Source organism: Xenopus laevis, chromosome 3S (genome assembly GCF_017654675.1).
Source record: "Xenopus laevis strain J_2021 chromosome 3S, Xenopus_laevis_v10.1, whole genome shotgun sequence".
Taxonomy (NCBI): Eukaryota; Metazoa; Chordata; class Amphibia; order Anura; family Pipidae; genus Xenopus; species Xenopus laevis.
This window is the reverse complement of record NC_054376.1, coordinates 121,625,968-121,641,065: the sequence shown is the minus strand read 5'-3', so window position 1 is coordinate 121,641,065 and position 15,098 is coordinate 121,625,968. Positions and strand designations below refer to the sequence as shown.

Here is a 15,098-nt window from a genome sequence, read left to right as displayed (position 1 = left end):
GTCGCGCGACGTTCGCTATTTTGGGTTCGCCATTGTTGGCGCTTTTTTTTGCCCTCTCACCCCAGACCAGCAGGTACATGGCAGCCAATCAGGAAGCTCTCCCCTGGACCACTCCCCTTCCCTATAAAAACCGAAGCCCTGCAGCGTTTTTTCACTCTGCCTGTGTGTGCTGAAGAGATAGTGTAGGGAGAGAGCTGCTGCCTGTTAGTGATTTCAGGGACAGTTGAAAGTTTGCTGGCTAGTAATCGTTTTGATACTGCTCTGTTATTGGAGGGACAGAAGTCTGCAGGGGTTTGAGGGACATTTAAGCTTAGGTAGCTTTGCTGGCTAGTAATCTACCTTCTACTGCAGTGCTCTGTATGTAGCTGCAGTGGGCAGCTGTCCTGCTTCTGATCTCATCTGCTGACTGCTGCAATAACAGTAGTCCTTGTAAGGACTGCTTTTATTTATTTTTTTGTTGTTTTACTACTACTACTACTACTACTATAAGAGCCCAGTGCTATTAGTCTAGCAGTGTTGGGGAGTGGGACTGGTGTGCTAATCTGCTGCTCCTAGTAGTTCAGCAGCACCAACTTTAATTTTTTTTTTTAATATTCATTTTTTTTTATTTTACTTTTTTTTATTTTACTACCGCTGTAGTAGTGTATAAGTTGACCTTTTAGGCATTATTTGCCCTGTAGGCATTATTTGCACACTGTTTTCTTCAACCCGCCATCTAGCTGTGTGACCTTGTTCACATTCTGTCTAAATATCCATAATATTACCGTCTCCAGAAAAAACACCGGAGTGACTTTTTTCAAGCAGCCATAATATATTTTACGTAATCCGTATCCACCGCTGTTGTAGTGTATACGTTGACCTTGTAGGCATTATTTGCACACTGTTTTCTTCAACCCGCCATCTAGCTGTGTGACCTTGTTCACATTCTGTCTAAATATCCATAATATTACCGTCTCCAGAAAAAACACCGGAGTGACTTTTTTCAAGCAGCATTCATATATTTTACGTAATCCGTATCCACCGCTGTAGTAGTGTATACGTTGACCTTGTAGGCATTATTTGCACACTGTTTTCTTCAACCCGCCATCTAGCTGTGTGACCTTGTTCACATTCTGTCTAAATATCCATAATATTACCGTCTCCAGAAAAAACACCGGAGTGACTTTTTTCAAGCAGCATTCATATATTTTACGTAATCCGTATCCACCGCTGTAGTAGTGTATACGTTGACCTTGTAGGCATTATTTGCACACTGTTTTCTTCAACCCGCCATCTAGCTGTGTGACCTTGTTCACATTCTGTCTAAATATCCATAATATTACCGTCTCCAGAAAAAACACCGGAGTGACTTTTTTCAAGCAGCATTCATATATTTTACGTAATCCGTATCCACCGCTGTAGTAGTGTATACGTTGACCTTGTAGGCATTATTTGCACACTGTTTTCTTCAACCCGCCATCTAGCTGTGTGACCTTGTTCACATTCTGTCTAAATATCCATAATATTACCGTCTCCAGAAAAAACACCGGAGTGACTTTTTTCAAGCAGCATTCATATATTTTACGTAATCCGTATCCACCGCTGTAGTAGTGTATACGTTGACCTTGTAGGCATTATTTGCACACTGTTTTCTTCAACCCGCCATCTAGCTGTGTGACCTTGTTCACATTCTGTCTAAATATCCATAATATTACCGTCTCCAGAAAAAACACTGGAGTGACTTTTTTCAAGCAGCATTCATATATTTTACGTAATCCGTATCCACCGCTGTAGTAGTGTATACGTTGACCTTGTAGGCATTATTTGCACACTGTTTTCTTCAACCCGCCATCTAGCTGTGTGACCTTGTTCACATTCTGTCTAAATATCCATAATATTACCGTCTCCAGAAAAAACACCGGAGTGACTTTTTTCAAGCAGCATTCATATATTTTACGTAATCCGTATCCACCGCTGTAGTAGTGTATACGTTGACCTTGTAGGCATTATTTGCACACTGTTTTCTTCAACCCGCCATCTAGCTGTGTGACCTTGTTCACATTCTGTCTAAATATCCATAATATTACCGTCTCCAGAAAAAACACCGGAGTGACTTTTTTCAAGCAGCATTCATATATTTTACGTAATCCGTATCCACCGCTGTAGTAGTGTATACGTTGACCTTGTAGGCATTATTTGCACACTGTTTTCTTCAACCCGCCATCTAGCTGTGTGACCTTGTTCACATTCTGTCTAAATATTGATAATATTATCGTCTCTAGAAAAACCACCGGAGTGACTTTTTTCAAGCAGCCATAATATATTTTACGTAATCCGTATCCACCGCTGTAGTAGTGTATACGTTGACCTTGTAGGCATTATTTGCACACTGTTTTCTTCAACCCGCCATCTAGCTGTGTGAGCTTGTTCACATTTTGTCTAAATATTGATAATATTATCGTCTCTAGAAAAACCACTTGAGTTACTTTTTTTCAAGCAGCATTCATATATTTTACGTAATCCGTATCCACCGCTGTAGTAGTGTATACGTTGACCTTGTAGGCATTATTTGCACACTGTTTTCTTCAACCCGCCATCTAGCTGTGTGTATTATCGTTTCCAGAAAAACCAACTGAGTTTTTGTTGTTGTTGTTGTTTTTTTAAAAATAATGCCAGGCAAAGGCAGGCCGCCACGCAGAGGCCGTGCTAGGGGCCGTGCTGCTATGCAATCCTGTGGCCCTAGCAAATTGCCCAGTTTTAAAAAGCCAATGACCCTGAACTCCCAAAATGCTGAAGAGGTAGTTGACTGGCTTACACAGCACACCCCATCCTCTACCGTTTCTAACTTTACCACAACATCCTCCTCATCCTCCACTGCTATGGCCACCCCACGTAACACTTCCTCCACCACCGGTGCCCCTTCTTCACTGGGGTCAGAGGAGTTATTTTCCCATGAGTTTCTTGAACTGAGTAATGCGCAACCATTATTGCCAGAAGAAGATGAAGGAGATGAGGACCTTACACCAGATTTAATTCTGGCAGAGAACACGATAGAGATGGACATAATGAGTGATGAGGAGGAGGTCCCCGCTGCTGCTTCCTTCTGTGATGTGTCAGAAGAAATTGATGCATCTGAGGAGAATGATGATGAGGAGATTGATGTTTTGTGGGTGCCTAGTAGAAGAGAGCAAGAGGAGGGTAGTTCAGATGGAGAGACGGAGAGTCAGAGAGGCAGTAGGAGAATAAGACTTAGAAGAAGCAGGGAGGACAGCCCGCAGGGATCAGTAGGGCAACAACATGTATCGGCACCTGTGTTCAGCCGGCCAACGCACCCGCCATTGCCGCCAATGCCGCCAACTTCTACTGTTACCGCCAGATCGCACACTTCCAAAAAGTCAGCAGTGTGGGATTTTTTTAATGTGTGTGCCTCTGACAAAAGCATTGTAATTTGCAATGAGTGCAGTCAGAAACTGAGCCTTGGTAAGCCCAACAGCCACATAGGTACAACTTCTATGCGAAGGCACATGAGCGGCAAGCACAAAGCACTTTGGGAGCAACACCTCAAAGGCAACAGGCAAACTAAAAGCCACACTCCTTCTGGTCCAGCATCTTACTGCTCTACCTCTGCTCTCCTTGACCCGTCTGAACCACCCTCCACTCCGCCTTCCACCTTGACCACCTGTTCCCATTCCCAGTCATCTGCCACCAGCCAAGTTTCTGTGAAGGCCATGTTTGAGCGTAAGAAGCCAATGTCTGACTGTCACCCCCTTGCCCGGCGTCTGACAGCTGGCTTGTCTGCACTCTTAGCCCGCCAGCTTTTACCATACCAGCTGGTGGACTCTGAGGCCTTCCGCAAATTTGTAGCAATTGGGACACCGCAGTGGAAGGTACCCAGCCGCAATTTTTTTTCTAAAAAGGGAATACCACACCTGTACCAACATGTGCAGAGCCAAGTTACCGCATCTCTGTCACTTAGTGTTGGGCCAAAGGTCCATATGACTACTGACGCATGGTCCTCCAAGCATGGTCAGGGCAGGTATGTCACCTACACTGCCCACTGGGTGAACTTGGTAATGGCTGGGAAGCAGGGAATGGGTAGCTCAACAACAACAGTGGAGTTGGTGTCACCGCCACGGATTGCACGCGGTTCTGCCACCACCTCTACTCCTCCATCGCTCTCTACCTCGTCTTCTTCTTCTTCTTACTCTGCTGCTGGGTCCTCCTTCTCCTCCTCCACACCTGTGCACCCCCAGCTCCCCCTAGGCTATTCGACGTGCCAGGTACGCCGTTGTCACGCTGTCTTGGGGATGACGTGCCTGGAAAGCAAAAACCATACCGGATCTGTACTCCTGTCATCTCTGCAGTCACAGGCCGATCGGTGGCTGACCCCACACCAACTGCAGATCGGAAAAGTGGTGTGTGACAATGGAAGCAATCTGTTGGCAGCGTTGAGACTAGGCAATTTAACACATGTGCCCTGCATGGCACATGTGTTAAATTTAATAGTCCAACGTTTTGTCTCCAAGTACCCAGGATTCCAGGACGTTCTCACCCAGTCCAGAAAGGTGTCGGCCCATTTCAGACGTTCCTACACAGCCATGGCACGCCTTGCTGACATTCAGCAGCGCTACAACATGCCAGTCAGGCGTTTGATTTCTGACAGCCAGACTCGCTGGAATTCAACGCTCCTTATGTTGGAACGTCTGCTGCAACAACAAAGAGCCGTCAACGAGTACCTTTTTGAACTGGGTGGTAGGACTGGATCTGCACAGCTGGGGATTTTTTTCCCCCGTTACTGGGTGCTTATGCGCGATGCCTGCAGGCTCATGCGACCTTTTGAAGAGGTGACAAATATGGTCAGTCGCACCGAAGGCACCATCAGCGACCTAATACCCTTCGCTTTCTTCCTGGAGCGTGCCGTGTGACGAGTGACAGATGAGGCTGTAGACCAGCGTGACGAGGAGCTGGAAGCGCACGATTTCTGGTCGGAATCACCAGAACGAACCCAGGCACCTGCTGCAACGCAGGGAGAGGTGCCAGAAGTGGAGTCAGAGGAGGAAGGTGGCTTTGTGGAGGAGGAGGAGGAGGACCAACAGGAGCAGGCTTCCCAGGGGGCTAGTGGTGACCTTTTGGGGACCCCTGGTCTTGTACGTGGCTGGGGGGAGGAGACCGTGGATGATGCAGTCCTTGATAATGAGGAAGCGGAGATGGATAGCTCTGCATCCAACCTTGTGAGAATGGGGTCTTTCATGCTGTCATGCCTGTTGAAGGACCCCCGTATCAAGAGGCTTAAGGAGAAGGACCTGTACTGGGTCGCAACGCTACTAGACCCTCGGTACAAGCATAAAGTGTCAGAAATGTTACCAACATACCACAAGTCCGAAAAGATGCGGCATCTACAAACCAGCCTGCAAAACATGTTGTACAATGCTTTTAAGGGTGATGTCACTTCAGGAACTCATCAACATTCCAGGGGCAGAGGTGCCAGTAATCCTGCCACGAGCACACCTGCAAGGACAAAGCCCTTTGGCCAGTCTGTAACGTCAGACATGCAAATGTTTTTCTGTCCAAGGCAGCGCCACAACCCTTCTGGATCCACCCTCAAAGAACGCCTCGACCGGCAGGTAGCGGACTACCTGGCATTAACTGCAGATATCGACACTCTGAGGAGCGATGAACCCCTGGACTACTGGGTGCGCAGGCTTGATCTGTGGCCAGAGCTGTCACAATTTGCCATGAACCTCTTGTCTTGCCCAGCCTCAAGTGTGCTCTCAGAAAGGACCTTCAGTGCAGCAGGAGGGATTGTAACTGAGAAGAGAACTCGCCTAGGTCACAAAAGTGTCGATTACCTGACCTTTATTAAAATGAATGAGGGGTGGATCTCGGAGGGTTACTGCACGCCGGAAGACTTGTTCTGACTTCTATGCAGCTGTCCTTCTCTTCAAGCCTCATGACTCCACACACAGCTGTCCTTTAGCGTCCTCCTCCTCCCTCCGCCACCGTTACAAACTAGGGTGCAAACCCTACTGGTTTAATTTTTTCTGGCCTCTGTGCTTCAGTGGCTGCAACCAAAAAAACTGGGCAAACAATGTCTACAAGGTCAACGTATGGCAAAAAATGACTATTTTCAGCATTTATATGGCATATTTTTTCTGGCAACTGTGCTTCAGTGGCTGCGTCCAAAAAAATGCATATTTTCTGCATTTATATGGCATAATTTTTCTGGCCTCTGTGCTTCAGTGGCTGCAACCAAAAAAATGCATATTTTCAGCATTTATATGGCATAATTTTTCTGGCCTCTGTGCTTCAGTGGCTGCGACCAAAAAAATTTATATTTTCAGCATTTATATGGCATAATTTTTCTGGCAACTGTGCTTCAGTGGCTGCGACCAAAAAAATGCATATTTTCAGCATTTATATGGCATAATTTTTCTGGCCTCTGTGCTTCAGTGGCTGCAACCAAAAAAATTTATATTTTCAGCATTTATATGGCATAATTTTTCTGGCAACTGTGCTTCAGTGGCTGCGACCAAAAAAATGCATATTTTCTGCATTTATATGGCATAATTTTTCTGGCCTCTGTGCTTCAGTGGCTGCAACCAAAAAAATTTATATTTTCAGCATTTATATGGCATAATTTTTCTGGCCTCTGTGCTTCAGTGGCTGCAACCAAAAAAATGCATATTTTCAGCATTTATATGGCATATTTTTTCTGGCCTCTGTGCTTCAGTGGCTGCGGCCAAAAAAACTGGGCAAACAATGCCTACAAGGTCAACGACGTTGACCTTGTAGGCATTGTTTGCCCAGTTTTTTTGGCCGCAGCCACTGAAGCACAGAGGCCAGAAAAAATATGCCATATAAATGCTGAAAATAGTAATTTTTGACATACGTTGACTCAACGTATATGGCAAAAAATGACTATTTTCAGCATTTATATGGCATATTTTTTCTGGCAACTGTGCTTCAGTGGCTGCGACCAAAAAAACTGGGCAAACAATGCCTACAAGGTCAACGTATGGCAAAAAATGACTATTTTCAGCATTTATATGGCATATTTTTTCTGGCAACTGTGCTTCAGTGGCTGCAACCAAAAAAACTGGGCAAACAATGTCTACAAGGTCAACGTATGGCGAAAAATGACTATTTTCAGCATTTATATGGCATATTTTTTATGGCAACTGTGCTTCAGTGGCTGCGTCCAAAAAAACTGGGCAAACAATGCCTACAAGGTTAACGTATGGCAGTTGTTTAAAGAGAACAGTAGATTACTAGCCAGCAAAGCTACCTAAGCTAAAATGTCCCTCAAATCCCTGCAGACTTCTGTCCCTCCAATACAGAGCAGTATCAAGCAGATTACTAGCCAGCAAACTTACTATCATCTGTCCCTGAAATCACTAACAGCTCTCCCCCTACACTATCTCTTCCAAGCACACACAGGCAGATTTTTCAGATACATTTTTGCCCTTGATCCCCCTCTGGCATGCCACTGTCCAGGTCGTTGCACCCTTTAAACAACTTTAAAATCATTTTTCTGGCCAGAAATGTCTTTTCTAGATGTTAAAGTTCGCCTTCCCATTGAAGTCTATGGGGTTCGCGAACCGTTCGCGAACCGCTCGCATTTTTGCGCAAGTTCGCGAATATGTTCGCAAACTTTTTTTCCGACGTTCGCTACATCCCTAGAAATATATACTCTATGGGGTTTATTTACTAAACTCCAGTCTGGCTTTTTGTGGCAAAACTTTTTTTTTTTTTTTTTAAAAACCTCTAATTTTCCTAGATTTATTACAGCTGGATGCAGCAAAGAGCCTGAATCCAAAAATCCGCCATCTCAGACCTGCCAAGTTTGTGTATAAGTCAATGGCTGAAGTCCCTATCTTATTTTGAAGTGTCTGTGGTCTTCGCTGGTATTAGCCTGAAAATCTGACCTTTTCAAGATTCGAGAAAAAACTTGGTGAAAAAAATCATATGAGTTGGGTTTTCCCTCGATTTTATCAGGGTTTTACCTGAACCGATTAAATCAAACTTTTTTTTAAGACTAAATAAGGTCAAATCATGGGTTCTAGTTTGGTTGGACTTTATTTATTTAAATAATCAGAAAAATTCGGATTTTAATAAATAACCCTCCCCATATTCTCAACTCAAACTTAACTCTCTGCGCCAGCCAATGGGTTCAGCAGCTCTATGACATTTAATGATACAGGATATAGGGAGGAATAGTGAAAAGTGATTACAGGCAGATATCAGATCAGTCACACCTAAGCTAAACAAATCCACTGCATGATCTAGACCTTTAAAGAGATACTGACAACAAAAAGTATACCTTTTTACATCTATCTTAAGGTGGCCATACACGGGCCGATAAAAGCTGCCGACAGAACGTGTCGGCAGCTTATTGGCCCGTGTAGGGGGCCCCCCGACGGGCTTCACCGATCGAGATCTGGCCGAAAGTCGGCCAGATCTCGATCGGATGGGACAAAAAATCCCGTCGGATCGCGGCCGCATCTATTCGTTGATGCGGTCCCGCAATCTGCCCGTTAGGCATCGTTAGGATCCGATCGTTAGGCCCTAGGGCCCACGATCGGATCAGCCCGATATTGCCCACCTCAAGGTATGGGTATCTCCATATATGGGCACCTTTACTTATGATTCTGCCATACAGTATTTGCTCTATGCTTTTACATCTGATTTCCCGTGTTTGTCTATGAGGGGGCTGTAATTATTCTGCAACAGGAGTCCGTTAGCATTTGAAACTTTAACTGACAGGCTGGGATGGGACAGTCAGCTTGGCAAAACAGTCAGGTGACCGTGTAGGAACTTCAACTAACAATTACTTACAAAAATAGACCTCTCAGTCAGAAAAGGTCAACATGACCTATAGGTAACTTTAAATGAACATTCATATTTTAAAAAGTAGTTTTTTAGTGTCAGTATCACTTTAAGTTCATAGGATCTTCCCACCTTCTGATCTTGTTAGACTGTTTGTCTTATATTGTTAGATCTTTTGTGCAAGGTGAGTGGGTTCCAAAGCTCAGGCAAGTGACAGCAGCACAGAGCAGGTGCAGTGAATCAGCAGAAAAGAAGATGGGGAGCTACTGGGGCATCTTTGGAGACACAGATCATCACTGCTAAAGGGCTGTGGTTGCCTTGGGCCCAAAAAAGACCATGGGGACCATATGTAGACTACTTCTTTGTTAAGCTTTTGTTCATATTTAGATATTGTTATATACCTGGTTATAACGGTGCCTTGGAGTAATATAAAGCTTACATCTATGCAGCCCGGTGAGCCCATTGTTCACCCATTTCTCTTTCCATATATTTTGTTGCACCCAACAATCTTATGATTTAAAACTAAAATTGTTTCCCTTTTCTTGTAGCAGCTCGGTTAACCTGGGCCATTCTTGACTGGAGGAGAGCTGAATGCTGGTACAAAGTTTTTATTGGGTGGACATTCACTTTAAATACTCTACATTTGAAGCACACTATGCACCCTTGTACCCTACTTCTTTAACTTCAGAGATTTTCCATTTGTAGAGGCCATGCTTCCAAAACTTTGGGACTGTCCTCCGTAGGAAGGCCTAAAGCAGTAGATAGTGGGTGTGAGAATTAGATTTTTTACAAAATTCTTTTGGTGTCTTTACATGTGCTGTGAATTCTTGGGCCACTGTTGGATGAACCTTAAAAGTCTAAGGGGGTTATTTATCAAAGTATGAATTTATCTTAATATTTTCTGAAAAAAACTTATTAATGCAATTTCCCGTAATTTTGCTTGCAGGAATTTTTTTTTTTTAAAAAAAACAAACCCTGAAAAATACGAATTTTGCAGAATTTCCTTGCAAAAACTCCAAATTTCACGAACTTTTCGGAATTTTCACCCAAAACCCAGAAAACCTTGGATTATTGCACGAAATGCAATGCAGATAAAAAAATCTTTTTGACTTCTCCCATTGACTTATATGCAACCCCGGCAGGTCTGAGATGGTAGATTTTCGGATTCAGACTTTTTCCATCCTCGGGGTATAATAAATTCTGCTCAGGGGACTCACTCCCCAACCAGCCCCAACTGCAACCCCTCCTGCACTGCTGCAAACCCCCCTACCCATACCTTGTACTCTTAGGATGCAGCACAAAGAAGTCTCAGGTGTTGGGGCCCACCAGTTTTTTTCCGGTGTCCCACCAGCTTAGTCTGACCCTGTTAGCTAGGCATCTTGGGAGTTATTGCTTACAAAATGAAGAAGAAAAATAAAGGATCTGGTTTAATTTCCACATTTGTGATTCATTAAGATAGTAAGCCAACCCGTTAAGATCAGAAGCAATGTCTGAGTGTAAGGAAAAGCTTATTCAAAGCCCCTACAATTGCAATGTGCTTGTTTCTTTATAACAGTAGGGTTTCCAAAAATAATACAAAGTGTAAAAACTGAAAATTACAGAGAGAGACGAGAGAATAACCTGGAGCTGTAAGAATAAGATGGAGAGGAAGCTCTTGCAGAGATAGTTCTAAGTACCTTGAAGAATAGTAAAATTACAGAATTTCAGAGAACAGACAACAGAAATCTCATTTAAAGCAAAGAAGGCAATGCAGCCTCAAGGAACATCTGTCTTATTACATTCACAGAATTGCTATGAAGATAGCACAAAGCCTGCTGCTGAACATTATGTTAAGTATAGAGAGCTTTTGAGTGGCGTGCTAGCCTTATGAATTGTGCATTCCGCTTAAATTTCACTTCTCTAAAGTCTTGGATTTTGCCTTCTCATACCGTGAGTGCTCCCCTAAAAGCTGCGGGGCGTCATACCACCCCTAATATTTTGCTGCCCTAGGCCCAGGCCTTTGTGACTTCACCACAAATTGGGGCATGAGGAAGAGTACAAGAAAGCTCAATAGTCAGCACTAATAGAAACATGGATATTAGCCTACCATAAAATGGTTATAAAAATACTACTAATTATAATAATAAATAAAATGTAGAAAAAAAGTCTTATTTTACTACATTTTCCCATAATCCACATGAAATAAATGGTGGTCTTTTGAATTTGGATATAGCAGAAAGATGTTCAGCTCCTAGAGGTTGTAGGGAAATAATAATAATAAGGAATAATATAGTGCAGTACTTCCAGACACAAAAACAAACTTTTGTGTGCACTTCAAAATGAGGTCAAGTCCACTTTAAAAACTTAACCACCAATTGTGGAAAAGGTTTCACTTAAATGTCAGTGAACAGTAGTGCTGAATGTCTCTCATAAAAATAGGGGTTGACACCAACCAATCCTTTATCAGGTTATTCTGAGTAAATTGATTGGTCAGTCGAAACGCGTCAGGTGATGTCACTTCCTGGCGGTGCAAGCAGAGAAATAGTTTTATGCTATGAGCTATGTTCTTTAATCTCCATCCATGCACACTATGGATGGAGTGAATGAAAAGGTTATTTCTACATGCAATTTGGCAACATTTGGTCTGTAACACGTCACCTGATGCGTTTCGCTGACCAATCAGCTTACTCAGAGGAACCTGATAAAGGATCGGTTGATGTTAACCCCACTTCTATGAGGGAAATTCACCACTACTGTTCATTGAAGTTTAAGTGATCTTTTTTTCACATTTGATGGTTAAGGGTTTAAAGGGAACTTCACCTCATTTTTGAAGTACACAAAAAAAAGTTTTTGTGTCTGGAGGTACTACACTTTATTATTACTTATTTATTTCCCTACAGCCTGTAGGTAGAGATAATCCTCTTTCTGTTATAACTGTTGATGGACAGCTAAGAGTCTGTTATGGATCGGAAGGGAAACTAGCTAACGTTTTTTTAACTTATCGGTACATTTTTTATTTTATATTTGAATGAAAGAGGAGAATGGGTTTCAACTCCCTGTTGTGTGAGCCAGTTGCTTAACCTGTCTCCCTCTCTCTATCTCTCTCTCTTGCGCGCTCTCGCTCTCTCTCTCAAACTCTTTTTAGGCATCAAAATTTATATTGGAAATTTTGTTGCCCTGGAAAGAACAATTGCTTAATTTGTTATATAGAAACACTATGAAAAGGCTAGTTATATCCACAAAGCAGCCCATATAATGGAGTGGATTAGAGAATATGTTATTCTGAACATTCTGAATTATACAATTGTTCAACTCCATGGTAACTTTTTTGATTAACGTAGTTAAAAGTCTTAAAAAAAAATAAAATCGAAATGTCCACCAGACCAACTAGATACCGGGACTCATTCTATAATATACGTAGTTCTCTGAACTATAACATATATAATGATTGTTACTGGTTTGTTGTTGTTTTTTTTTGTAACAAAACAGATATGAGAGATTCCTGGAATATTTTTAGCTCATTTACTTTTTTTCTAGAATAATGAAACAGTAATGTGTACTTGATGTAACGCTAAGCTAGAATTATTTGAAAAATGAAATGTTTTTAGTAGGCTTAAATCGTGGTACTCCGTATTTCATGAAGAGCCCAGATCCTTGGATGTATTATTTAAAAAACACTCCAATGTGGTGAGTCACTTCAGAAATTACTCATAATTCTATCCATATTTACAGATAAAATAATGAAAACATTCTGCATATGATTTTATTGTTTTACATTGAATCAAGGATTTCACTTGTTTCCTCACAAAAGGGCCAGTGTTGGCTGAAACCATCTGTAATGTTTTAATTGTCATACCAATAAAAGTGTTAAATTTGCGGCACAAAATAACGTGCCCTGTAAACCCGCATCTCGTTAGGGTGAACACCTTCATTTTGAATAGATCCTGTTTTTTGCATCTATTTTGAATCAGGAATCTTCAATGTTAAGAATTCAAGGGGCAACCTTATAAAAATTCAAGGCTGTGTTTTTCTCTGAGATACAAAAAAAAAGTACAGCCAAAAATATATTTTCCAAACTCAAATTTGATGATTGATCAATTGAAAATATCTCAAAAATTCACATTTAAATTCACAAATTCTAAAACACCTAGCGAGCATATAAAGAAGAAAATGGGAGGTTTGTTTTCAACATTCATGAAATTGAAACAGTATTATTAGTTTTAAATTGGTAAAAATTAATGGAATGTAATTTTCTTTGCAATTGAGATTTTAATGACTTGATGCAATTGAGATTTTCCAATTTGAAAATATGTTAACAATTAGAAAAAAATTGCTATCATAAAAAACCTGATTGTGTTTTTATTCATGGTCAAATTTTGAAACTGGTTCCAGTAACAAGATGGCAAGATTTCAACTGAATAAAAAAAAAACACACAGGCTTTCGATACTAGGGATAGGGAATCAGCATTGTTATAGTCAGATTTTTTCTTTAAAATGTTAGCGATGGAGGGGGAAAAAAAAATCCCAATCCAGAAAAAGTTTGGACATAATTTTTTTAAATTTGATAAATTGGCCTTCCCATGTCTGTTTACCCCTCTGTAGCACTGAGACACAATAACAGAATTGAGAAGAACATGGAAATCTACAATTAAAGGAGACATATAGGATAAACCAAAAAAAACAACTAATTTTGTAGACAATTATGGATAATATACTGTATGGTGTTGGTTTTACAAAAAAAAAATTATATTTAAAAATAGCCCCTTTATTGAAGCTCCCTATAGATGTTCACTGGTCCCTGTCCGTGTTTCAAATGAAGGGTGGGCGTGTCAGCCAATCACAGCCCTGCACTCAAAGACAGGCTTCAGTTCCTTATCGGGTCTGCCTAGCTGCTGATTGGTTCCTATCCTACAGTGCAGTGTGCTGAGTGTTGTCAGCTCCCCTGCACAACCAGACAATTCAGCAGGCAGGAAGTTGTACAGATGGGCAGGACTAGTAGAGTTTTTGCATAAATTCTCAAATTCTCAAGTTACCAGAAACACAGCTTTTTTTAAAGAGATGTCAAAATGCATCAGTTAATAGAGCTGCTCCAGCAGGCTTCTGCACCAAAATCCATTTTTCAAAAGAACAGATTTTTCTATATTTAATTTTGAAATTGCCAGTTCCCCAGGTGCCCCCAGTCACGTGTGCTGATTTCACCCCAATCCCTTCTCCCCCCCCAGCAGCCCAACAACAGAACAATGGGAAGGTAACCAGATAACATCTCCCTGAAACATTCCTTCTATATTTAAAAAAGTAAAAGGCACTGGTACATTATTGTTTTTTTCCATTAAATGTCTCCTTTACAGTACTTTGAAATATGTAAATGCCTAAATACACAACGTTTGATGATATGAGCTAAAATAAAGATCTAAATTTAGCAAACCATGCATTCCATTTTATATATTCACAGTACCATCCACTCCTATCTATGCTTTTATTCTGTATGTGAATGATAAATATGTATAAATATTATAAGTACATTAAAACAAGCACGTTTTTTTGACCTATATGATGTCTGTCTAGTAGGGTTTTACATTAAAAATCAGTATTTACAATAGCATTTGTCTCCTTTCTTACTCTACATCATGAAATACGGCCAGTTCCATGCTCTCTTCTCGCTGTATAAATGTAATAATCCGGAAAAGTGATTAAGTATTTGAGCAGTGGCAGCTTTACTGCGTGGGAGTAGAGACACTGGGAGGTCAGGACTGAGTTCTGTGAATCCAATTCTGGAAAGAAGGATCTGCCTCCAAACATTAAATATACACTAGGTTTACCCAAACAAAGAAACACATGATAAAAAAGAAGTAACAGACAGAGGCGAAAAAAAATTGGATGTTGCAAAATATGTAATTTATAAACACATTCTCTGTAAATTGCCAATTATTTGTACCTGGAAGCTTTTCGCATTAACATTTCTCTGGCTGTCCGTGGCCCTCAGCTTGGTGTCTAGAACTTTCATTAATGACTCAGTGTTCCGTAAATACTGAAGATCTCTAAACGTCCTGAGGTCCAAAACCTCCATAGACTGGGAAATATTCTGTACCTATTAGAGAAAAAAAACAAAGGCAATTAGTGAATAAACTTTAATGGAACTGTTTTGACATGTCACACTGGGAGATTAGTAGCTGCTGCTTGTATACTAATAACTAGAAAAGTGTTTATCATTTTTTATTAGAAAAACAAAGACAAAACAAATAAATCCAGTTTTTACAAGTCTCCTGGGCTGAACTTGTCTGTAAGCTCAAGGACCTAAGGGGGTCAATAGATTG

At 41.4% G+C, this 15,098-nt stretch overlaps 1 protein-coding gene across 3 annotated transcripts in view; it reads right to left on the bottom strand.

The window, feature by feature from the left end:
- The window catches only part of olfm2.S (olfactomedin 2 S homeolog), a 143,510-nt gene that overhangs the window by 29,754 nt on the left and 98,658 nt on the right, over positions 1-15,098 (bottom strand). For all 3 annotated transcript variants that reach the window (XM_018256268.2, XM_041588853.1, XM_018256269.2), the window contains exon 3: positions 14,720-14,872. In XM_018256268.2, the coding sequence (XP_018111757.2) occupies positions 14,720-14,872 (153 nt within the window). The remainder of the gene's footprint in view (positions 1-14,719; positions 14,873-15,098) is intronic.